Below are 25895 nucleotides of genomic sequence, written 5' to 3'. Positions count from 1 at the left end.
TAGCTTAGTCTAGTTCTGTTTTTCATCTTGATACCGCCTTAATTCTTGTTTGCATCAGATGGTCCAGTTGCGCGGGGCCACAAATATATCATACATATGTTGAACCACCATGTTGCCAAAAATTTTATCTTTCGGTGGCCTGATCGGGCAATTAAAGATTCAAAATGGGTTACTATACTGTATTTCGGGCCACCCGAAATTTGATTTTAGAGGCCCGAAATTGCAACCAGAACTTTGGTATTGAGGCCATTCGATTACACACACACACACACACACACACACACACACACACACATGCACACACACACACACACACACACACACATCCACACACACTTTTTATGATATCCTCTATTTGAATATGATTCGATATCAGGTCCATGATGTTAACAATCGAAATTAATATGAACAATATAACAAAATAATATGAAGACACTACATTTATGTATATTATGTAAGCTTGTAAAGACAGAAAGATAGGTAGATAGATAGATAGATAGATATTGACACTGATTGATATAGATAATTTTGCTGATCACACTCCACCAACGCTAACAGCCCTCTGAGGCTCGGAGCAACTGAGAAGTAGCTTTCATCTCATAGCAGATTAGATTGCCCCTCTGTATATCAATGTGATACGTGATGAGCCCAGTTGTCGATGACAGATAGGAATATTTCTCTCAGCCAAGTGAGTTCTATAGTTACCAGTGTACCAACACCGGATCTTTACCGACTTCCTCTTATACTCGCTCCACCGTCCCATACGCTATACGATGATGATGATGATCCACAGTATTTGTATACATGCACCCTATATATGCCGCTTAGTTTGTTGTGATAGAAACATTCAAAGGCGCAGACTCAGAGTTAGCAATTGAATGTCTGGTGGGAATGTGAGTATTTGGTGATGCTTTGAAGTGCTCCAGTTTGTCAATTTCACGGAGAAAAGATGTGAGGGAGTTCCATGTTATAGACGAGGAGCGATTGAGAGAGGAAAATGCCCGGTCTCCATATCCCATGAGATGTGTAATGGGCATCTGGTAAGTAAGGCGAGATATATGTTCTATATTATGCAACAACAGACACACAACGCATAACAAAATGTCATGTATTGTATATGATTCTACATTTGCGTAAAATTAAGCAAAAAATAAAAAATAATAATTATACAGGTGGTACATCTGCGAACTGTAATCGAACAAACAAAATACACACGATTTAGTCTTAGGTTGTCGTTAGAGGGAGACATTCTCTTGGGGTCCAACTGACTGGTTGCGCGTTTTTAATGCGGTACAAGTACTGAGTATCCTGGTTGTACACGTTGCACCTGCTTTGCATATACAGTATCTTGTGATACAAAAATATCACCATGGAACAAATATTTTCATCGCCAGTGACGATGAAACTGCCGCTAATGACGATCATTTCATGTGAATGAATTGTTCCGATGCTAATATGAAGTTTGCAGTTGTTTCTGCTCAGTTGTTGTTATTGTTGTTGTTGTTTTGTTTTAATGTCAGCTTCAGCTTTCTATTTGCAGAATCAAACTTTCTTTCCCGACGGTTGCCAGACCATTCCATGTGAAATCATGAGAAGAAAATATATACAAATCAAATAACTTTCTGTAAACAAACTTAGGTTGATCTGTTTTAAGTATAGTAAAAAATATCTTAGAACTGACGCATCAGGCTTTTCCTTGTTTTTGTTCTCTTTGCTTTGTTTTCACAGGCCCGTAAATATGGGGGGGGGGGGGGTTCAGGGGATTCTGCGGAATCCCCCTCCCCCATTTGCCAGTAGCAAAAAAAAAAAAAATTAATAAACAAATAAATAAATAAAAAGATAGTAGCAGAGCCCTCCTCCCCGCTTTTGCCAGCAGCAAAAAGGAAAAATGAATTAATAAATAAAATGAAAGAAATAAAAAGAAAAGTGCTCCCTTATCTTTGTGAGGCGATGGAAAAAATGCATGGGAAGCCTTTTTTTTGTCAACTGATTAAACCCGGAATAGTAGCATCAGAAATAGTTCTGGCTTTTTTTGCGCCCTCAATGTGGAACATAAACTTGAACCAAAAGATCCACTTTTTTCAAATTCTCAACCCTTCCATAAAAATCCTAGTGACGGGCCTGTTTCATGTTGTAAACTTGATCAAAGGATTCTACTGGATGAAAAGCACTGATGTTTCTGCATTAACAAAAAAAGGGGAAAACACACACACACACAAAGAACTTGAGAACCCCGATATCTTTAATCTCTGTCAATAACTTTGGCATCATTCTCTGTGAGAATCAATGCTGGAAGTCATATTCCACTCTGTTCATTTAATCTTACTTTGTCCATATGATCTTGGTCAATTTCACAATGGGAAAAAATTATTGCACTTTAGGTGTGGCCTACAATACAGAAAATGTTTGTTACTCCAAGTCGAGGATGAGAATGTATCACGTGATCCGCAATCCTCCAATAGTCTTTGTTGAGACAGCATCATATACCATGATCTGAACTCGCGTAAACGCTCTGGTACACACTGTACCGTATGTCCAAAAAAAAAAAAATACAACTGGACCCTCCGCAATGATAACTTTAAAAATAGTGAATCAATCTAAAATCTAATACAATTTCAGGGTGTGTAACTATAACTCATTTTGCCCACATCTTACAGAAAACCCCATTCTATTTGCTTCAGTGGTCAAAGAGAAATGAGGAATTTTGTAGAGCATGTCAGGTATCTCTTCCCTCCAAGTTCTGTCTATATTGTGTTTACACATTAATGTGCAGTTCCAAGAGCATTCAAGTGCTAAACTTGGAAGAATCAGACTCATGACATGCTTTGCAACAATCCACTTCTCTGTGACAGCTCAACCAAATTGAATGGGGTTTTCTGCAAAATAGAGTTAAGATGTTATATTTTAAGACCCTGAAGTAGCATTTGGACAGTTTAATCATATTGGGTGTTATCAATGCGAAAATCCGATTGTAATTTTTTTGGGACATATATACTGTACTGTAACAGTGACTCAAAGTGCAGTATCCACAACGACTCCCATATAGCCCAATTAAATCAATATGACTCTGTGCTGCACTGTACCAAGGAGGAACTATTAGTCGCCTAGTATCTCCTTGATTGTACTCGATATAGGCGAGCAAACAAACGCACAAATTCAGTACATGAACGAATTAACCAACAACCAATCAGACATGAACAAAGTTTCGGATGTCCGTTCTTCCAGTTAAGTTTTAATATAGTCATGTATAGCTGCGGAATCCCCCCTTTTTTTTGGGGGGGGGGGGCTGGGCAACTGCAGGGAGGGAGAGGGGGACATTGGGAGTCAAGGAGTCAAGGATCAATGCTAACCCTTTTCCCTTCCCTCCCCCACCCCTGGTGGGGCGGCCCCTGACAAGAGGTGCATATAGTGATTTGCAGTTGGTACAAAACACCCTATGACGATGATTGTAAACATTGTACATACACATTCATTAAAAATGACCTGAGAGTTTAACAATGAGTAAATGTAAAAATGATGTCAATGCTACCTTTTTATACCTTTATCATTTACAGTGGCGGATCCAGAGGAGGCGCAACCGGCGCACGCCCCGCCCCCTCTTTATTTTTCGTTAAAAACAAAAGAAATAAAAAGGAAAAAATGAAATGAAACCCAGAAGTGGCACCAGAAATATTAGTCACGCCCCCCCCCCCCCCCCTTTACAGAATTCCTGGATCCGCCCCTGATTTAGGTCCTTGGATATCAAATAATTTCTTATCCATAAGTCATATAGGAACCTATCATCTTGGGGGCGCTGTGGCATCCTTTGAATCAGAGCCTTATGTAATAGAAGGCTCTGCTTTGAATCCTAATCGGAGGACGTGGGCCCGAGTTCAATCCCTGCCCAGCGTTCACGTCTTTGGACAAGATCAGTGTTTTTACTGAGCCAAAATGTCCCTCTCGAATCACGAGTAAAATGGGTGCCTGGAAATGCTATAGCAATGGCAGGGCCCTGGTAGAGGAGCAATGGCAATGCTGAAGAAGCTACCCTGCATGGGTAAATAAAACCTTATTATTAGGCCGATATGATCGGCTAATGATGATGATGATGATGATAAATAATAATAATAACAATAACAACAACAACAATAATAATAATAACAATAATAATAATAATAATAATCATTATTATTATTGTTATTATTATTATAAATATTATCATTTTTGTTATAATTATTATTATCATCATTATTATTGTTATTGTTTTATCATTATAAAATTGACATTTTAAAATCTATAATATTGATTACTGTATAATCAGTATTTTCCACTCTATGTTCTTTCGTGCCATCGGCTATTCCTGGAGATTTCCCAGAGTATAAGATACATTTTTGGAAGTTATATGCGTTGAAAAATGTGAATAATTGTAATAGTACTACGGCTAGTGATTATTGTTGTTTTTATCATCAGGATCATACCATTATTAGTCTTATATCAATATGATCATTATCATTATTGCATCATCATAATTACTGTTACCATTGTAAATGACGACGTGGTATCATGCCCGGTCTAACAATATTTTCAAAGTAGGCTTAAAAGTAAAAGTTAAAAACAAGATAAAAAACACACAAAAAAAGATTGACTAAAAGGTAATGGAAGACAACGATCACAACTTTACACTCCATTCAGTCTCACTTTCACTTTGAAAACGATTTTCGATTTGCTCAAACATTTCCGCTCAGATTTTACGAATTTATGCCATTTCCGCTGATTTGGATTAAATCTTGTCAAAAAAAATTCCATCAATGAATGACATCATACTGGATGCGTACATCGTTGCGTAACTACTAGTATACTAGTAATAGGTCCCCCAGTACGAGAGAGCTTACCTCGGGAAGCTTGCTAAATTGGGCAGCTATGTAATACATCAGAGTCACGTGACCATTATTTACGGCCATCTTCAATAAAGCGACCGCTTGGGGCGAACTGAGTGGAAGGCGTATGGAAAACAGTGATCAGCGATCAAAACGAGTGTAGAATTCAGAGATTTGAGATTGCTCTGAACGAGATTCGACATCATGGGGAACTGCCATACAGTTGGCCCGAACGAGGCACTCGTAGTTTCAGGTAAGACCGCTTGAAAAATTACCACAGAATGCAATTTTTCACTAATTTGCGATGTTTGTTGACGTTGGGTTGGCGTGGTTTTATCTGCGAGGTATGCAGTCCCATCATCAGGGATGGGTAGGCAGGCGTAGCGTAGCTAGAGAGCACACGGTGTAAGTGTACGGAGCCTTGCTAGTGCTAGGCAGCGCCCACTTTTCATGGGCCGCAGCAGCAGGCAGATGTGCTGAAGTTATTAGCATTGCTATCGCTATCTGTATCAGCTCCGCCGGCCCCGTAAACGTGTCGCTGAGTTGCAATAATCAGTCTTGTAATACTATAGTAAATTACAAACTTGTATTCTACTGAATAAGAATCTTCAACTTATTGAAGGAGGCAGACTTAACTGGAAAAAGAAGAGAAGTAGAACATGAACTGGGATCTAGACCTACATATGTATGACACGTCTATGTCTATGATATCATTTAAAACAAAAAGATTTGGTGCTTGTGTTCTTTTGCACCTGCTTGTCAAATGACCTCCAATCCAAACTCACCCTTGTTGTTCAGTAACCTAAAATACTCGCATCTATATTCTGAGCCTCCAAAGTTGAATAGATATCAACTTTGAACACTTTTAGTAAATCATTTACAAAAGACAAGTGTTGGAAAATGGTTGGAAAATCTTGATCACTCGAATTTATGCTGCTCCGTTGTACATCACAGTACGAATACGTTCAGCACGTGCAAAGGGTCGATCATTCAGTCTGAATGTACAGTAGCAACACTGCAGCTTTTTCTGAAATGGTGTCTTTGAAAGGCTAAAATATGTTTTTCTCTTTTCCTCCGCCAAGTTTTGCGTCAGCGGTTATACAGTAGCTTCAGAGCGGTGGAGTGTGTGCGGGAGTGTACATTGTATGCTGCCACTTGTATCTTTATCTTTCTTTTCTATCATTTTTCCTTCATTTTAAGAATGTAGAATCTATACCTATATTTTCTGGCCAATTTTCCTTTCGCTCCTGTCATTTCTTTGTGGTTTTCCTTTAGTCAAACTTTCTCAATTTCCTATTTTAACTGTACCTTCTGTTTAACTGTTCTTTGTTTCCTTCATGGGTTGTTTTCCCTCCAAGTACAAGGGTCTTTTACTCTTTCCTTTCTATCCTCTCCAATATCTTTTTCTTACAAACTGCATGTGTTATTCTAATGAATCCTTTTCTGCATTTCCTTTTCAACCTTTATAATTCTTTCTTTTCTTTCTAATCATATTTGCTTTCATCCAGTTTTGATTCATCTTTCATTCTATTATTCCAACTAGTATTTTTGTGTTTCCAATCTATATTTTCCCTATGCTCTCCTCTTTTCTTTTCAAACATATCCATCTCTCCAAGCTTGCTTTCCTTTATATGGCAATTTTTTCTTCTTTCTTTCCTTCCATTATCTTTTAGTGAACTCCCTATTTTATAAATATAAGCCTTTTGTTAAATTTTTCAAATTTTTTGAATATGAATATCTTTTCTTTCATTTCCTTTTCCGCCTTTTCCTAGCCTTTTAAGGAGTTCACCCTTATCTTACAACCACATTTTTCACAATCTTCTTTCATGCACACACACACACACTCACACAAGCACACACCCTCATACATTGTATGCACGCACGTGCACACACACATTATACACACAACACGAACAACCCCAATCCTCAATCGCAGAGCGAACTACATTTACAGTGTTGTAGCTGCGATTAACATATCCCGACAAGTGTCAAAACAAAGTCTTTTATAACCTCCTACCTGATTTTCTGACTTATCAAGTTAATGTAAAAGTATCTAATTATAATCGCAGGAACTGGGCATTTAAAGTATTGTTACCAAAACCAAAAACCAGTTTCTGTACATGTACATGTAGTACTATTTACATAGCTGCTCAATTATTCAATCAATTACCGGAAGCCACAAGAACATGTACAAGGTTAGCACAATTCCTGAAGGATATTAATTCTGTTTTCTTACTTGAATTATGAGTTTTTCTGTTTCTGAGTAATTAACTTTTTGTTTTGATTTCACTTTCTTTCTGAGATTTTTTCTTCATGCATTCTACTGTTTTTGTATTTGATTCTGCCAAAGAGTGTTTTGTATACAACCTTTGTATTTATGTATTTTCTTTTTCTCTCATCTTTTTGTTTCGTTATATTGAGTATTGTCTTTAGAGGTATTATCCTACATGTTGATTTTACCACATTATGTTTTTTGTACAATGTATATCATGCGGACTTGGTGAAAACAGCCTAACGGCCTAGTGCAAGTATTTTAACCCATGTTTAAATAAATAAAACAAAAACAATACGAAAACAAAAACAAAAACATACAATTTGTGGTAGAACACGTAAATTTTCATCAGTTTTGTAGTTGTGTTGTAGTTTAACGCTGTTGGTGAAGGGGCCAGTGGTTCAAAGCACGGCGTCTGGTCGGGCTAGGATCTCGTATACAGTCCAACCTCTCCTATCTGGGCATGTCGGGACTGGCGATCATCCGGATTTAAGGGATTTGGTCGAAAAAGGGAGACTCGATGTTTATTACAACTTGCAGATACCTACTGTACCCAGAATGGCTCTACATTGTACGCATGTACAATTAGCCTATTCCATCTAGCACACACTGAAACTCTTTCTTTGCTGTCAACGCAATATCATAAGGGTTTTTTTTTTTTCAACCAAAATGAAATCAATTTGTTGTCAAATTTTGGTCTGCTTAAATACTGAGGATTGTATCAAGCAGGTCTTGGAAAGATACAGAATGAGTCAAGGAAACTTCATTTTAAAATTCAATCATCATTGCTCGGCAAAGTCAACCATAGCAAGTACTGTATAATGCTCTGATAATTTGCTCTATGGACAATCATGTACAGTTGTATGTACCATGCCCTGATTTAATAATGAGAAGCCTTTTATGTCCATGTTCTTGCGGTGATTTGGGGATAGGTCTGGGGGTGGGTGTACTGAATGTCTGAATACATGGTATTTAGATGAAAATTAGATGTGAATGTACAGTATGTAATATGTTAGGATTGATATGTAATTCATTAATACAAGTTTTATGTAGGAATTTTGTTTGAGTTTGAAATTCCCCTTTCCCCCATAATTACAGGATGTAATTGCTTTTTAAAAAAAATGCTGAGATCACATTTGCATTATAGGGAGATCAGGCTAAAGGGAGGCTGGATATGAGAGGTTGGACTACATACTGACAAAATGGATTTGGAATGGATAGTGATTATAATACAAAATTGTATTAAAACTCCTTTTCATCTTGAGAGAAGAAACATTGAATGATCAAAATATTCATGAGGGATCTTTTTCAAGACTTTAAAAGCTTTTTCATTTAGTGTGAGTTTGCATTACTTAGTGAAATGCTGCACATGTACAATTGTACATTGTACTGTTGTGTGAATATTGCCATTGACTGTAAAGTTTCCACTTCAATTCTTGTCAACTTGCCATTCTCTCATTGCCTCAGGTGGTTGTTGTGGAGCATCAGAGAAGAAGTATGTGATGGGAGGCTGGGCCTGGGCATGGTGCTTAGTCACAGATGTTCAGAAGTGAGTATAAATACATGATACCATAGATTGTCACTTTTTATTGAAGTTTGTTCTTCAAAACAACGACAATGATGACGATGACAACAACAACAGCAGCAACAACCATCAGACAAGAAGTGGTTCAATATGTAGCCACAAAATATATTTAAAAAAGGACTGGGTTTGAAAAGGCTATTCCACTCTACATATTATTATTACTTGGTTTTCTTGAATGGAGTGATAGACGGATTGACGGTACAGGTGTCATAAATATCGAATCAGAAATACAATAATGTAAGAATGTTGTGGAGTTCTGTGTTTCACAGGTTTTACGAAACAGTGATATTAGGTTCTACTGCATGTGGAAATTGGAGGAGTTCATGATGTCATCACCTCACAAGTGTCTCATTGACACGTTACAGTGAGGTGTATGCTGTAAGTTGTTTACTCTGCGTCAAATTACCGTAGTCTGATAGAAACCTGGCAACAATGGGTTGTAGGGAGAATGGGGATGTACATGTACAGACATAGTTTCTACCAAACTTGATGTGTGATATCACTGTGTACAAACCAGTGGGAGAGTTGTTGGGTGACAGCATCATTCAGACCCTTTACTATTAAGCAAGATAACTATTTTCAAGGCATGGAATTTTCAAGAATTGCCCTCTGGCATGCAATGTATATATTGTGGACAAGAACTTTTGCATGCATTTTAATTTTGCAAAACTTGGCCCTCACAACATTTGTGAAATCAAGATGCATGTGACCATTCCTTGTTTGCAGTAATTTCCAAGAATTTTTGAGATTAATATGACTTCCTTTTGGTAAAAAAGATGAAACTCTTACAAGCCATTTAACATTCTTCTACCATTCTGTTTGTCTGATGCATTGAATGTTTGATATCATACGCAAGAATGCCAAATGTTATACAATACCGATTTTGGTACATGGGAATTTAGAGTTTCATAACTTTTTATCACTTTGTTTCTTGTCTAAAAGCAATTACCCTGGGGAAGAAAAAAATGCACAAACCATCTCCATCAAGCTTTTACCCTTTATTTGAAGCCATGTAGTCATAGATATGACACCCATGAGAAGTTGAAACATATGGTATTAAGTGTGCCAGCAGCCATTACATAATCTGAAGCAAACACCTGAATAATCTGCCACAGGTCCTGCAAAAGATTATGTATTATACACATGCATTGTACTAAAAGTTGTAGTACCATGAATAGGTTTCATGGCTCAGTACAAATAAACATTCCTGGGTAATTCAATGAAGTTGGGGCAGTGTCCATGTAGCATCGTGATGTTTAAAAAATACATATCAGCATAGCTCAATATTAATTACATTGTATGCTATACATTTATTGTTTGTAGGCTTTACATTTGCATTGAGGCCACACATTTTCCTGGAAATTTTGTGCCATTCAGACTCAATTTTGATGAAGTTATCAAACAATATGTAACAGTGTCCTGTAGCATCGTGATATTTTAAAATTTGGTCCTAAGAGACAAATTATGGCAATTAGCTTGACCAAAATTTGATGCAATATGCATATTTACAAGATATGAATGAGATAGCTAAATATCTCAAATTTCCTGTACACAGTTTTAATTTTAAAAGAAAATTACAAAATGTATCACGATGCTATGCGGTGTCCTTTTTTGTGGCATTTGGTGGACGCTGCATAGCATAGTGACACATTGTGTAATTTTCTTGTAAAAGTTAAACTGTGGAAAGGAGAGCTGTAGCTATCTGACTAATCTAGTAATTATGCATATTATATCAAATTTTGGTCAAGCTAATTGCATTAATTTGTCTTATAGGACCAGATTTTAACTATCACAATGCTACATGGACACGTCACGATGCTACAGGACACCGTTACATACAGTATTATCGTTTTAATAACTTCATCAAAATTGAGTCTGAATGGCACAAAATTTCCAGGAAAATGTATGGTATCAATACAAATGTAAAGCCTATAAACAATGATATGTATAGCATAATTAGTATTGAGTTATGCTAAAATGTCACACTTTGTACCCCAACTTCATGGAATATCCCTCCTGTGAGAGCGAGCCATCTCTCTTGATTATTATCTTTACCAGCAGACAAAGTTAACATGGACTGGAAGCTTCAAAGTACACATCGTTTTATTTTGACTAAACTGTCATTGCACTGGGCTCGAGACAACACAACATATTCACACGTCCGTTGTGCAATCTTTATGAATTTATGTTAGTGTGATGTTACAAGTGTTGTATTCTGATAATGCATGGCTCATGAAGATCACATGTGTTTTGATTGTTTAATGAAATGATTTTTTTTTGTTTTTCCTAGAGGATATGCCTTGCTCGTCAATGCATTGTATCAATTCATCTTTTATTTTCTCTCTGTTTTCTCTTCTTCTTCCTGTAAATCTTGGTCATTGTTCATCTTTATCCGTCTGTGTGATTATCTTGCTATCTTTGTCATGTCTTTTCTCTCTATCTATCTCTTTCTCTTTTCTTGTGTGTTTTCCTGCTTGAATCCTCCTCTTTCCTTACTTGTCTTCTTTTCCACTGTTTGATGATTATGTGTCCTCTCTTCCGCTTCCTACTTTCTGTTTACTATTAAATCTACCTGTTTCTCCTTCCTTTCTTTCTGTCTTGAATTCTCTGTCTATCTGTCCATCTGTCTGTCCATCTTTCTGGCCTTCCCTCACTCCGATGACTCCTCTCTTACTGTGTGTGTGGCCATCTGTCTTCTTTGTCTTTTGCTCCTGTCGTTCATTCCCTCTCTCCTTCCTCTATCTCTCCCTCTCTCTCTCACGTTCTCTCTCTCACATTCTCTTTCACCCGTTCTTCCTTCCAGACTCTCTCTTGAGGTCATGACCCTCAACCCTCGCTGTGAGAGCGTTGAGACGTCCAAGGGGGTTCCCCTCACGGTGACCGGGGTGGCTCAGGTCAAGGTCATGACGGAGGAGGGTCTCCTGGCGCAGGCCTGCGAGCAGTTCATCGGGCGCTCCACCAACGAGATTGAGTCCGTGGTGCTGCAAACATTGGAAGGTCACTTGCGTGCCATTCTAGGTAAATTTTCAGAATACCTTTTCCATCCGCTGCTGTCATCAATCATGTCTTTGTAACTTTGTAATTCACTGTGGAAGAGCTGTGATAGTATCGTGAGTAAGGCTCAAGACATCATTCAAACAAACAAGCCATGAGTGAACAATAGGCTTTAGACTTGCGGAAAAATTGCTTGCAATCATGCTTCTAAAGGTGTTTGGACTTTGACTGACACAAAACAGAATTTCTGTGTTTACTGTTAGCTGCGGAATCTCTGTACTTACTGTTAGCTGCAAGCAACATTGCACACAGCAGGTGTATCACCATTGCCATTGATCGGTCAAGCATGCAACTCCTGATATGTTCCCGCATGCAAGAGTATGAATATAATGTATGCACACGTGTAGCAGAAGGGAATACATAATTAAGCTTTTAATAGGTCTACCCCTTTTATTACAAACCATTTAAACTGCTAAAATGCATGCTGTAATTAAATGAATTAATCAAGTGATTAAATAGCACATTTTTTCTTAAACGCTTTGGCATTGCAATTTGCAAGTTTTTTCTTAGCAGTCAGCCCTTCATGTTTGTTTATAATTTGCTAGACGAGATCACTGATCAGTGTTAATGTCTTCAAACCCCAAATTGCATAGCATTGAATGATCAACCTCCGGTTTTGATGAGTATACGCTGCATTGTCCAAATGTAAGCCCTCCTGACTGTCAGTGAATTGATCCAAACGACCACAAATTGACATGTGATGGGGGATATGCTCATGTAGTGTATACTATATGTATGCCAACTGAAGCATGTCAAGCTGTTGCATACTATAAACAACTTGAAATAGTAATTTAAAAAATGTCTGTCGCCCTCGTCTGTTGCCAGGTACACTGACAGTAGAAGAGATCTACAGGGACCGAGACCAATTTGCGCAGCTGGTTCGAGAGGTGGCATCGCCCGACGTTGGTCGCATGGGCCTGGAGATTGTCAGCTTCACCATCAAGGATGTCTACGACCAGGTCGACTACCTGGACTCGCTGGGCAAGACGCAGACGGCGGCCGTCAAGAGGGATGCCGACATTGGCGTCGCAGAGGCTGAGAGGGACGCTGGAATCAGGGTGAGTGGTGATCAGCAGTGTGATCTTTGTCTTTAAAGCTCTTGCTCCCTAACCCCAATTGAACATGTACAGTTCGACCTCGATTATCCGGCCATGTTGGGATTGGCGCTCATCCGGATAAGCGAATTGGCCGGATATGGGAGACACGATGTTAATGTATATAATATAGCTGCCGTCCAAGCTGCCATCCCAGTGCTCTGGCAGCTAGGCAGGTAGCGTACCCCAAAACAGTGGTGTAATCTATGCTAGTCTGCGCAAAATTGTAGTCCCTTCTTTACAAAAATAAAGTATATCTTTATGTGAAAATCATACATGTTTTACCTCATTAGATATTGAGAAACCTATCATGCAAATTTATGAAATTAGTGAAACAGATCCATGACCATTGAAAGATGTTATCCAGTTAAAGTCAACTTGTTTTTTCTCAATTTTTGGATGAAAAAAAGTCCTTCACTGCGTGAACGCGGCTGGATAATAGAGATTTCCGGATAAAAGGAGGCAAGATAATCGAAGTCGAACTGTACTCCATTTTTATCTCTTTCTCTTCTATTACTCCTATTTTTTTGTTTGTTTGTTTGTTGTTATTTTTTTGGTGTGTGTGTGTGTGTGTGTGTATTGTCATAGAATATGTTGTGTAAGTTGTCAAACAAACTTGACGTTCAATTGCTTCCTCTTTTGAGCAATCATATCTCCATTGCTGTTCATTCCAATTTCCTGTGTGTCCATCCTATGGTAATTGATACAGCTGGTGTAAATATTCTGTCATAGTATTGATATCCTACTGAATGCACTGTTTGCCAGAAGTATGCATTGACACTAGCTACTTTAAGAGCTGCCGGTCAGTATGTCTTTATCAAATTTAATATGATTTTTCTGGATCCAAACCAAGTAGCTTTTTATTTTGGAATAAACAAATGATTTTGCTAATTATAGGATTTGATTCAACATACGTGATGTGTGGAATTTCCCCGTTTTTTTTTTACAGATATGTTTCTTACCTTCAAAATTTGTGACTCTCTTTACAGCAATCTGTAAAGTTTGACAGTCCTGCTATTGTTTTTTTGTTTGAAGATCTGTTTAAAAAAACAATACATTTCCAAAGATCATGGTCACACCCTTTAAATTGTTGGAATGGAATGTTGATGGTTTTTTTTCACACCCCACCTCACCCCAAAAATTACATTGGTACATTTACACAGAAGCTCTCTTCAATGACAAATATGATTTGCAACCTTTATTTTTGTAATATTTAGAGAAAAAAAAATTGTGGGCATGTTCCTCACGTACACCATACCAATGCCCACCACAGCTGATCCACACAGACCTTGACTGCTTTGCATTTATGTTTAACCCTTCTGAACCTAAATCCCTGTGTGTGTGTGTGTGTGTGTGTGTGTGTACGTGTGTGTATGTGTGTGTCTATCTTAATGTGTGTCTATCATGTAATTTTGCACGTGTACCGTGTGGATGTATGAAAATGTGTGTGCTTCCTTGCCTGGTTCATACCGTTCCCATATCATCCTGCTCTGCACATCAATTTATAATTTACAATGTAAATGGTGCAGAAACTTACACTGCCTCCAGTGTGTATAGGTTGACATGGTAGGAAACCCTGTGGTGCTAATGGGTTAATTACAGTACATTTTCTTTTGTTGTTATTGTTTGAGGCTGAAAGTCAGGGATACAGGATGAGGCACATTTCCTGGAATTAGTGTGGTGGATTTTTTTGCTGCCGGATGCCGACGTGATGGAGCTACATGTACGCCACAAACTCAAATGACTGCTTGCCAAGTAATCAGTGGATTTGGGGCTGTTACAATCTGTTCATTTCAATACTCATTCATTTTATTTTAGCACTGTGCTTTAGCGTGTTTGTCTGCAAAAAAAACCCAAAAACCCAAAAACAAAAAACGAAACAAAACAAAGTTATGATAATAAAGTTTTACAGAGTCTTATGAAAGAAACAAAATCATAGAAAACAAACAAACAAACAAATAAACACAGAATGAGTGACTACACGTATATAAAACAACATAATTAAATATGAACTAGAGATAAAACGACTCTCTTAAATGCAGAGTGTGGTATTGATATCTGCCCAGTGTTGATACTCTTGTGCGGAGAGAGGAAACTGCTAAGCCCCGCCTACACAACTGAACCTGTTATGCTGTAGGCCATTAAGTAGTAAGTGGGAATGAAGCAAATTCAGTAAGCCTTTGTGAGTAAAGAAGTTTCAGTTTCATGCATGTATTGTACATCCTTTGTAGTCTACAGAACTCTTTGTTATCACAAGAACCATATAAAAATCAATTTACCAATGTTTAACGTATTAACCCAGTGGATGATTCACACTTCCTGCCTCCTGATGTTTTGCCATGGTGGCGGAGCGGCAAAAGTGGGTCGTATTATATGTTTAAAAAAAAATTTAAAAAAAATCATAGTTGATATTTCCTGGTTGAAATTTTGAAGAGGAAGTCCATGAGCGGTTAAGTGTGTTGTATCATGTAATTAATGAAACACAGTTGTTCAAATTCAAAAATGTTGTTTGATTGCTATATCCTCTTATCAAGTAGCTGGCAAATTTCAGACTCGTATAAATTTTGCTCCAGACCTATGCATGGAATCAGTGTGCACAAAAAAAAAAAAAAAATTCGTTGGCCACATTTGCAAAGTATAAGGAAACTATAAAGATGGGCCCTTTAAAAGTTATGACAATATAAAACACAGTGTAAGCATTTTGTTGGATTCATGTGCTGTCTTCACTGAGAGGGAATGCTATAACAGGAATAATGTGTGGTGTTACGATACGTGTATATTGTACATTGACATTTGTAATTTGAGAATGACTTTGTTCTCCCTACCTTTTGAAGGAGTTTTGAGTAGAGTGCTCTTCGAAATTCTGGAGATATTAGAAATATGTGGAATTTTCTTTACATTTCCTCAATGTTCTTGTACAATGTGTACTATTGTACTGTTAAAAACTTTTGTAGCTTTTGCTTCTGGTTAGGGACATGGATCTAACCAAAACTTTAAAAGTTTATAACCTTTGCATGGATTTTCTGATCTTCCTAAAAAATCACTGTGTTTTCTGAATATTGTTTTTCATTCACTGCATCCAAATTGATGTCCTTCAAAGAGCAAAACAAGAAGCAGTGACAAGTTGGTGTAGGCAAGAGCACAGATTAGGAAAAAAATGTGGGAGAGAAGCAAAATGTCAACAAGAAGTTTAAATACTTCATACAGTGGCAATAGGTTAATATACAAATTGTACATGTAACATGTCATAAGATGTGGTGTGTGCTCTAGTGAGTCGTGAGTGCCTTAAGATGATAGGTGTGTATGCGTGTGTGTGTTTGTGTTTGTGGAGGAGTGGTTACTGCCCTACATGTTCATCAACCATGCCAACACCAGGCTGGTGTGGTGACTGATGGCTTCAGAGTGTTTTGTCATGTATGATTGATGCGATGGCAGCAGCCCTTGTGTAATATCGGCAGTTATTTGTGTCACCTGCCAATGGAGCTCAGACAGGCAGACTCCCAGGGCACTGGGTGACTAACTGTGTGACATCATGGTCGAGGGAGAGGATGAGATAACCTAGTCAGTGTGACTAATGTGGCTTGTTCGGCTGTGATTGTCATTCGGCACTCAGTGATTGATTAGAGGGATTGAAGAGAAAGAAAGAAGAAAATATAGATATGATTTTACTGCATGAGGGCATTTTAAGAATCTTTAGCTCTAGTTTACTGATGCGTTGAGACTGATTTCTCTTGTGTGTAATACATACTTCCACATGCAATCATGCTCACACTTGTGCCAATAATGCAAACATTTGCTGCCTTAAAGGGGATGGCTAGTAACTGATTAGTGGGAATCAGTGGAAATGCTGGGGGATGATTGTTTCAATTCTTGTAGGATTCAGTTAAGAGTACATTATATTTTGTATCTATTGTTATGTAAAAATTATTTGATTTAGAATGGTCCCATATTCAAGTAATGTGCAGTTTAATGTTTCTAGGTTAGCATGCCTGTACAGTGATGGGGCATTAAACTGCATATTACTTGAATATGATACCATTCTGAAGCAAATGATTTTCACACAACAATAGATACAAAATATAATGTACTCTTAAATGAATCCTACAAGAATTGAAACAATCATCCCCCAGCATTCCCACCGATTCCCACTAATCAGTTACTAGCCATCCCCTTTAAGACCTACAGTGTAATACTGTTGGTTGGCCTTACTAAAATCAGTTTGTTGTTTTGTGTTTCTCTCTCTCTCTCTCTCTCTCTCTCACTCTCTCTGTCTTTAGAAATCTGTGCATATTTCACCTTTCACAATTTCTGGTTCTGAATATGAAATAGTGTCCAGCCTTGCATTTTTTATGTTGTTTTTTTTTCTTGGGAGTTGGTGTAACAGAGGGCCAAATGGGTATTTCATGTCCTTTTTCTATGTTTCTAAAACCATGCACTGTTTTCCTAATTTCTTTTAACTTATATTGCTGTTTATTGGAGAGCTCTGACAAAAAAACAGGCATGAGATTTCTCCGCGGATCCGCGGATTTCCGCGGATTTTGAAATTCTGGTTAGAAAATACACAGTCGGGAAAATTTCCGTGATTTTCCTCTTTTTCTTTTCTTTTTTTTTTTGCAGCCACCATATCTCGCCGTGTGTGAATGGTGATGAGTGCATTTTGTCAGCGGGCAGCTGTGCGATGTTGCATGTTTCATGCGTGAAATGGATGTGAAACGTGCGTGTCGATCAAGTTGTAGCTACTATACTAGTGTAGCTTGCAGTGTGGTGTGATATGATGCACACGTGAGGCTGTAACTGCGTATTACGTGTATCATTACTATCAAGGAGCTTCGGCATGCATGCTGCCGCAGCATTCAGCGCGATGCGTTGACCGAAAGATCGGTCTGTATCTGTCCGTCGGGCGGGGAATGTTCCGCGGAGACTGCGTCTGGCTTCACGGATCTCCTCCGTATACGGAGGACAGCGTTATGGCAAAATATAAAAGAGTCCTCCGGATAGACGGATCTTTCTGTCTACGCGATGCGTAGACCTCCGTAGGGATCCGTGAAGCCAGACGCAGTCTCCGTGGAACATTCCCCGACGGACAGATACAGACCGATCTTTCGGTCAACGCGATGCGCTGCTTTTGTATCCCGCTGATTACCTTGGCGTGACCTAACGTTACATTTGTCATCGTGATTTTGTGGACCGGTGAGAATATTTCTTTCTTCAACGAGAAAATGTTTATGGACTTAACCGGGTCTACAAATTTTTGTACCTCCTGTAAGGTATTATAGGCAGTCTAAGTTAGCTGTTGCATGGACGTAGAGACGGTCAACAGTGCTGAGCTGCATGTATGATTTATTTTCAGCTCTCTTACATACCATGGTACATGATTCTCTACTAGTACTAGACTACATGGACCAAGTACAAGATCAGCAATACTTTGCCTGGTCTGCGCACTGTAAACTGTTAATGGACTGAGGTAAAGACAGCCAACAATGGCAATGCTAAGCTGTGATTTTTTTTTTTTTGTACCCGTATGAACTGAATCCAGCAAGACGTCACCTGGGTGTACATTACTGTGATTTATTATGGCCTCACATTTGAGTAGGTCCTAGGTATTCAACAGTTAAGCATACATTTACTTCCTTTAGATTTTGGAAGTGTCATTTATGAGTTCAATTATCACAATGTTTCTCTGTAAAGTGTACCTCATAACAATAGTAAATTTCAGTTGTAAAATGCATTAAAATGAGTTTTTTCATACCTTGAATTTCAAAAAGTCCTCACCGTGGCAGGGGGGACACCCCCCTCCCACACCCTCCCCCCGCTCGGTCGCTACGCTCCCTCGCAAACTCTTCTCCTCTTTTTTCAACTTTTCTCTGTCTCATGCCTGAAAAAAGAAAGGGATATTTGTACATTGTGAGATACCTGTCCATAGTTTTGCCCAAATAACTCCAAATGCAGTTCTTTTGGTGTGGTCATTTCCCACCGACTTTGACAGGGACCATCCAAAACACATTTACAAGGGTATAGTTAATCTCTGTGAACTTTTGTATGAACTTACATGACATGATTGTACACGCTATGCCAATATTGATATCAAAGTTCAAAGTCATTCATGTCGCAGCAATGTGGACTCAAAGAGATAAGACTGTGTGTACAAACTGTGAGTGAGGGTTATTTGAACTGTATTATGATTGACTGATTCAAGTATAGCATCCAAATTTGTGGAGTATGATATTTGTCAACCAGTGTTCACACCATTCTTTGAGTATTGTAAGTGTAACATGTTTTTTGTTTATATTTTGTGGGTTCTGTCTTAACAGGAAGCTGAGTGCCAAAAATCAATGATGGACATCAAGTTTGATGCGGACACCAAGGTGGCCGACTCACAGAGGCAGTACGAGATGCTGAAGGCTAGCTACGAGGCAGAGGTCAACACGAAGGTGAGAGGTCATGAGAAGGTCAACCTTTGCAATACTTTGTGGGTTTTTGAATCCTTATTCATGCTAGTGGTAAACTTCCCTTTTAAGTTTACCTGTAGCATATGTAAGTTTTATTTTTTTCCCCCACTTGTGAGGGTTGTTGAGATGTAGAGAGTATCAAATAACAAAACTGATTTTTATAGGTGTGGTAATTTTAAAAGAGTATATCAATTGATCCGACCTGGCAGCAAAATCTGCCATTACTGCAGTGTCCCATGCACGCGTGCATATGAGAACGCGTGATATACATGTACATGGCGCCCGGTTCACACGCGATGTAATATATATCATGCAGTCAGCATACGCATGCGCAGCTGGGACACTGCAATGAATCAATGGCAGGTGTTTTGTCAAGTCAGATTGGTCTATATGAAAGAACCAGCAGATGAAAGGAGAAATCTGTCAGGGATAAAATGCAGTTAAAATGCGGTTCCCTTTGTGGTGCATTCTTCTGCAAGGAGAAATCTGTTATATTAGGGGTAAGATACCGATGAAATGCTGTTCGCTATGTTGTAGTACAGTCTTCTAGCCTCAATCTTTACACGGAGTGTCCCTCCCCCTCTCCCATGTTCCGCAGAAAGCCGAGTCCGAGCTGGCGTACTCCCTGCAAGGGGCCCGCGAGAAGCAGAAGATCCGAAATGAGGAGGTGGAGATTGAGATCGTGGAGCGGCGCAAGCAGATCGACGTGGAGGAGAAGGAGATCCAGCGTAAGGAGAGGGAGCTGATCTCAACCATCAAACGCCCCGCCGAGGCCGAGTCCTTCAAGGTCGAGACCATCGCTGATGGTGAAAGGTGAGGCACTATTCACACACACATGCAGTATGTACTTGAAGACTTTGAATCCAAAAACCAGCATCACCATTTTCAGAGTTTTATTTTTTTTTATGGTAAGGTCATCATCAAATAGAGATGAATTAAATCTCAATGGAGATATTTTTGAAATGATTGTACATATTCTACTTGTTTGTATTTATTTTTCAGCTGTAACCGTCTCAAATACAGTATCTCAAGTATACTAGAATGGATATAGCAATTTTTTTGCATACATCCACATGTATATTTCTGGAGACACTTTTACATTATACTTGCATTCCTCTGCATGCATGCACACATGGACATACTCACCAACATGTACAACAGTTGTACACATACCTACAACTGAATACACATACACATGCACAAACACACACATGCACACTTACGGATACATAGATACATAATACATACATATGTACAAGTGTATACACACGAACACACCTTATAGCGAACACTTCTGTATATACACATAAATCCTTTCACATGAATACAAACATTCTTTCATGGTTAATACTGGTATACATACAGAGTCCTTCATGGTCATTAGCACCCTCAAAGATGTCCAAGGAGGCTGTGAACTTGGTGCTATGCTGTACTAGCATGTTTTTTTTTTTTTTTTCTGACATTCTTCTTTTAAAAGAAATTATGAAAAGCAGCTACCATTCTGGTTGGCATCTTCTATCAGCTAATATTATTGCTAATGTTCATGCTTGGACCATTTAATTTGTCTTTAACTTGACTACAGTGTTCCTGACCTTTGCTTCTGAAAAAAGAAGAAAAAGAAAAGAATAAGCTTTTTGTCAAATTTTTGTGAAGCTATTAGGCATTATATTCACTGTAACTGACTGTTTTGATAGGATGAAGACTGTGCTGGCTGCCAAGGGTGACGCTGAGAAGATCCGAAAGGTGGGCGGGGCCGAGGCGTCGGCCATCGAGGCCATCGGCAAGGCAGAGGCCGAGATGATGAGGATGAAGGCCGCTGCCTACAAGCAGTACGGAGATGCTGCCATGATGAGTCTTGTGTTGGAAGCCCTGCCAAAGGTAAGCACCTCCTTCCCTTTAGTCCCAGCTACCCATTTCCATGTTGCAATTTGAGTAGACCGTTATGTTTGTGTTTACATGTGTCCATTGTGAGAGAAATTGGTGTCCATAGACTGTTTTTCAAACAGTACCAAAGCTCCTGCCTGTCAAGGTTTGGAATAGAAACTCTTCATGTGATTCTAGAGTTGTGAGCAGAGCTTTGTCCTGAAGTAGAAAGTAATCAAAAGAAATATGCTGCCCTCAGCTATGTCTCCTCTAGGAGGGGCTGCCAGGTTGAAGTTGGGATCAAAGTCTGTCTGCAGTTTGCCATGATTCTCGAGCCCAACATCACAAGTAACCAGTTTGATGTGAATTCATGAACCACTGTGGGAGAGAAGCTATCATCCTTTGGTAGCTTCCGAGACTAATTCTGTCATCCCTGTGTATTTTCATACTCGCAGATTGCTGCAGAGGTGGCTGCTCCGCTGGCTAAGACGGACGAGATCGTCCTTCTTGGAGATGACCGCACCACCAGCGAGTTGACCAGGCTTCTGGGATCCCTGCCCCCAGCAGTCCAGGCCCTGACCGGCACAGACATCTCAAAGGTGAGTGATGGTCATTTTTAGGTGATGACCAGCGCAGTTGACTGTCCAGATGTCCAGGCCTTGTGTGTGTAATATCCGCACATCTATTAAAGGGACATTCCAGATGATTTTCATAATTTCACATCATGTAGTACATAAATCGACAACTCCATGTATAGATTTGTGGAATTTATTGTGGTTCTTGACCAGAGAAACAATACTTTGAAAAACCTTAAAAAAATTACACTGAACAAGGATGATGACATAGGAGGTTCACATATTTCAGAAATGTAGCAGTGTAATTCCATTGCAATACCGCTTGCTTGCGAGTTCACCTGTGTATAATCTATGCATGCCTTTTTCTTTTGTTCTGCTTCCTTTAGCCCCAACTCATACATTCTTATGGTGACTCTGCCATGTCATCATCCTTGTTCATTGTAATTTGTTCTAAATTTTGAAAATATTCTTATTCTTCATCCCAATTATCACAAATTCAGAAACTCTGTCCTCAGTATAACTGATTTATAGTTGTTCAAATGTAAAAATCTGAAAATCATCCGGAGGTCTCCTTTAATGCAGCAGAATATGTGCATGCAGTAGTGTGTGGCAAAATTGAGGCCTGGTTTTGAGACTTTTTTTTTTCGTCTCTGTAGATGTGGGGCATTTAAGCCATGTGATGTGAGAGTTTGAAGTACAGAGAAGGGTTTCATTGTTAAAAGCTAGTGATTGTTTTGTCAATCTGAAAAATTCGTGAGCACATGTTCAAGAAAATGTGCAATAGCTTATAAATTTCTTCCGATAAATCATTCTGATGTGTTACTTAGATAGATGCAGTGCTTGCTTTGAGAATTACTTTCTTGTACTTGTACTGTGATCCATATTTTTGGTGTAAATGCATGTACTATTTTATTTTGTTTTACATACTGTATTTCAAATTTATGGGATATTTGCAATTACATCACATTCATATGTGATCTTTGTATCTTTTTATGATTATGTGGAAATGAAATGAATTGAATTGAATTGAATTGAATTGAATTGAATTGAGTTGAATTGAATTGAATTGAATTGGATTGGATTGAATTGAGTTGAGTTGAGTTGAATTGAATTGAATTGAATTGAATTGAATGAATTGAATTGAATTGAATTGAATTGAATTGAATTGAATTGAATTGAATTGAATGAATTGAATGAATTGAATTGAATTGAATTGAATCTGTACATCTGTCTCTATGTTCTGTCCTCACATCTGCAGGCATTGTCCAAGATTCCTGGTGTCCAATAGGAGGGAATGTGCCATACCTGCCTGAGCCTCACTTCCTGCAGTTTTCCGCCTTCTCGGAATCTTCAGGCTTCGTGCTGTTGTTTCATGGGTTGAAGGAAAAAAGCCTCTTTTTTTTCCCCTTCTTCTTCCTCTTCTTGTATGTTGTAAATGACTGCATTTCTGACTTCAACAATGACAACAACAAAGGTTTCCGGTTTGTAAGAAAGCATATTTTATCTGATGACTTGTCATGACTGTCATTGTACCTAATGACTGTTACATATTTTTCTCTGTCCGTCTCTCTGATTTTGTTTGTCTGTCTGTCTGTTTCTCTCTCTCTATGTCTTTGACTCTATTGTAAATCACTTATGTCAGTTTCTTTGTATTGATATCCCCTGCAATGGTCAGCTGTTTATACTGTGTCAACAAGAGATATCCTGTATATTTACCTCCGTGTCTGGTGGAGTGAGTGGCGCATCCGCCGTTTTGTGTCAATTGTCGCGGTGCGCCGCGTTAGCAACCAAGGAATTGTACCCTCTGGGCTCGGAGCGACTCAAACGGGCGACGGGTATTCACTCATTTAGCATAGAGTGGAGTGTAGGATAGACGTATTGTAGACATCTAAGTGAAATGAGGTGTAGACTATCATGTGATTTTTACGGACGTTGTCTTGTGGCAGAGTCTACGAACAAAGTTTTGTTTAGTTTTTACTACTTATTGATTTGTATCGCTGTCTTTTTATAGATAACTTTCATATTTATGAAGCAACTTCTCATATTATGATCCGTGTCATGTTTTATGTATTTGAAAGGGAAGGCAATCGGGTTGGCCAGTACTGTGATATGTTAAGTGATTATCAGTCAAGTTTCTTCAGTTGTAGACTAAGCTATAAGTATAGCTGGCTCTTTCCTTGTAATATTCAACCCTTTTTTTCACACAAGAAAAAAAAAAGAATATTCTCTTCTTCCTTACTAGGGCAAATGATTAGATAAGTAGAAAAAAGATAAGATTGAAATAAATCGATTTTGCACACTAGTGCTTCACCTCAAGAAAATTGTATGCTGCCAAGCCAACTGTATTCTGAGCCGATCACTGAGAAATTGACGTAGAAAGCGTGAATTTCAGTGATTCATTTTACAAGAAGCACAACTGTAGCATTAAAAGAAGAGGCTTGTTGGTGACATACAAAAAAAAAACCACAAAACAAAACAAAAACCCACACAAATAAACAATTACTTTGATAAGTATGGCTAGTGTTACACATCTTAAATTAAACTATGCACATTTAGAGACAAACACGTAGTTACAGGAACATTAGGACAGAATCAAGGTTTGTGCCAGAGTCTCACCTCGACTGTTTTGCGTAGAACCAATCTGGAAGGATTTTGCATGGATTGTTGAGCTTCGTGTATTCAACTTCTCTGCTTGTTTAGATTAAAAAAAGTCAAACACACAACAGAAATTGGGCAAGGAGCTCTGGAAATAAATCAGTACCGCGAGTGTGTGAGAATGACCAGTACACCGATTCATGCAGCTATAATAATCTATGTCAGTGAATAAGGGATTGATGATCCACCCCCCCCCCCCCAACACTCTAATATGTGGCAGGAATTACAGTAATGGATGGAGCGTGTATTCTGCGCTTGCCCCTGATAGCTGCGCCAATGTTCCCATCGCAGAGCTGCCAAGTCTCCCTCATTCTGCAGGAGTCTCCATAAAAATTTTAAAATCTGTTCATGTCTGAATAAGAGAATATTACAATCTCCCTGATTTGGGAATTATGTTTGTCCATTGAAATGCATGTAACACACAGTATCTCCTTGATTGCTGTGTGGAATCTCCCAGTTTTTGATGTGGGAATGTTGGCAGACCTGCCATCGACCTGTTGCAGTTTGGTAATTGATCTGGAAGGAAACATAGCAGGGCGGAGTGGGACAGCTTTTTCTGACCTCTGTAGAAAGATGGCCACATCGGGCCAGATGACTATCATGCTGCTGTATTGTGTTCATGAGGACACTCATTAAGGTAAAATTTCCAGTGGGAAATCATAGATGGATAAGGTGGCCAATTTGAAAAAAAAAAGAAGAAGAAGAAGTTTATGGTGGATTCTCCAGTGCTGGTCTCAAGAGGCTTTTGAAGAATAAGGGCATCAAGTTGTTTTTTTTTTTTTTCGTTTGTGTTCACTGCTGTGGTTCTATGGATGTTTTTTCGCTTGTGAAGTTGTAAAAATTTGGAATTGCACTGCAATGTACTGTGATGTTGTTTCAAATGTAATTGTCTCGGCCCTTTGTAGGCTAGGAGATCCTTAGATTTTATTTCAGTGTCAAACTCTATTTTGTGTTATCGGTAGTTTATATACGTGCCAAGCTCCCGTATCATTTCTATGCAGTCACTCGCTGCAACTTCAACTTAAAAACAGAGACATACACACATAGACACACACCCAAACACACACACGCACAAGGGACACCTTTTCGACCATGCAAGGAAACTAAAGCGTTGCTCCGTGCTGTCAAAAGCATTTTTCTGTGCATGAAAAACTTCAGGAACGGATGAATTATCAGCAGTATGGTACAAAGTACTGTCATATTTTCGCACTTTAACGTGGGCATCATTCACTTCAATATGCTTCCTGAAATCCACAGAATTTTGTATTCTGACATAATCATGCTCAAGATCAAATCTGGCTCAGGGTTGTGAGAAGGTGTTTGCGTTGTTTTGATTATTGAGAAAATGGTTTGGCACTACATGAAGACAGTTGAAAAATTTGCATTTTCCTGGATGTTTTTTTAACTTGGTGATACTGACATTATACTTACATTTCAAGTCAGAGTTCTTCTATGTGCCTGCCCAATTTTAGTAAATTCTGTCTTTCATGCA

The 25895-nt window shown here is 38.7% G+C and overlaps 1 protein-coding gene across 1 annotated transcript; it reads left to right on the top strand.

The window, feature by feature from the left end:
• The first annotated feature begins 4963 nt into the window (after positions 1 to 4963).
• LOC139730399 (flotillin-2-like) lies at positions 4964 to 25060 on the top strand. The gene is made up of 9 exons (XM_071641261.1): positions 4964 to 5109; positions 8596 to 8677; positions 11517 to 11731; positions 12593 to 12825; positions 19173 to 19292; positions 19909 to 20123; positions 21005 to 21188; positions 21629 to 21772; positions 23007 to 25060. Exons 1-9 carry the CDS (start codon positions 5061 to 5063, stop codon positions 23034 to 23036), a joined length of 1272 nt encoding a protein of 423 aa, XP_071497362.1. The 5' UTR covers positions 4964 to 5060; the 3' UTR covers positions 23037 to 25060.
• Positions 25061 to 25895: the final 835 nt, after the last annotated feature.

Source organism: Diadema antillarum, unplaced genomic scaffold (genome assembly GCF_040938485.1).
Source record: "Diadema antillarum isolate AM-2024a unplaced genomic scaffold, OU_Dant_1.0 seq00000310_RagTag, whole genome shotgun sequence".
NCBI classification, from domain to species: Eukaryota; Metazoa; Echinodermata; class Echinoidea; order Diadematoida; family Diadematidae; genus Diadema; species Diadema antillarum.
This window is presented reverse-complemented; position numbering and strand designations above follow the sequence as displayed.

Bases quoted from the DNA above. Each gene is read 5' to 3' on its own strand.
- LOC139730399 (XM_071641261.1), top strand. From the start codon at position 5,061: ATGGGGAACTGCCATACAGTTGGCCCGAACGAGGCACTCGTAGTTTCA. The intron at 8,678-11,516 runs GTGAGTATAAAT...TCTTCCTTCCAG, and splicing joins TTAGTCACAGATGTTCAGAA to ACTCTCTCTTGAGGTCATGA. The intron at 21,773-23,006 runs GTGAGTGATGGT...TCACATCTGCAG, and splicing joins CCGGCACAGACATCTCAAAG to GCATTGTCCAAGATTCCTGG.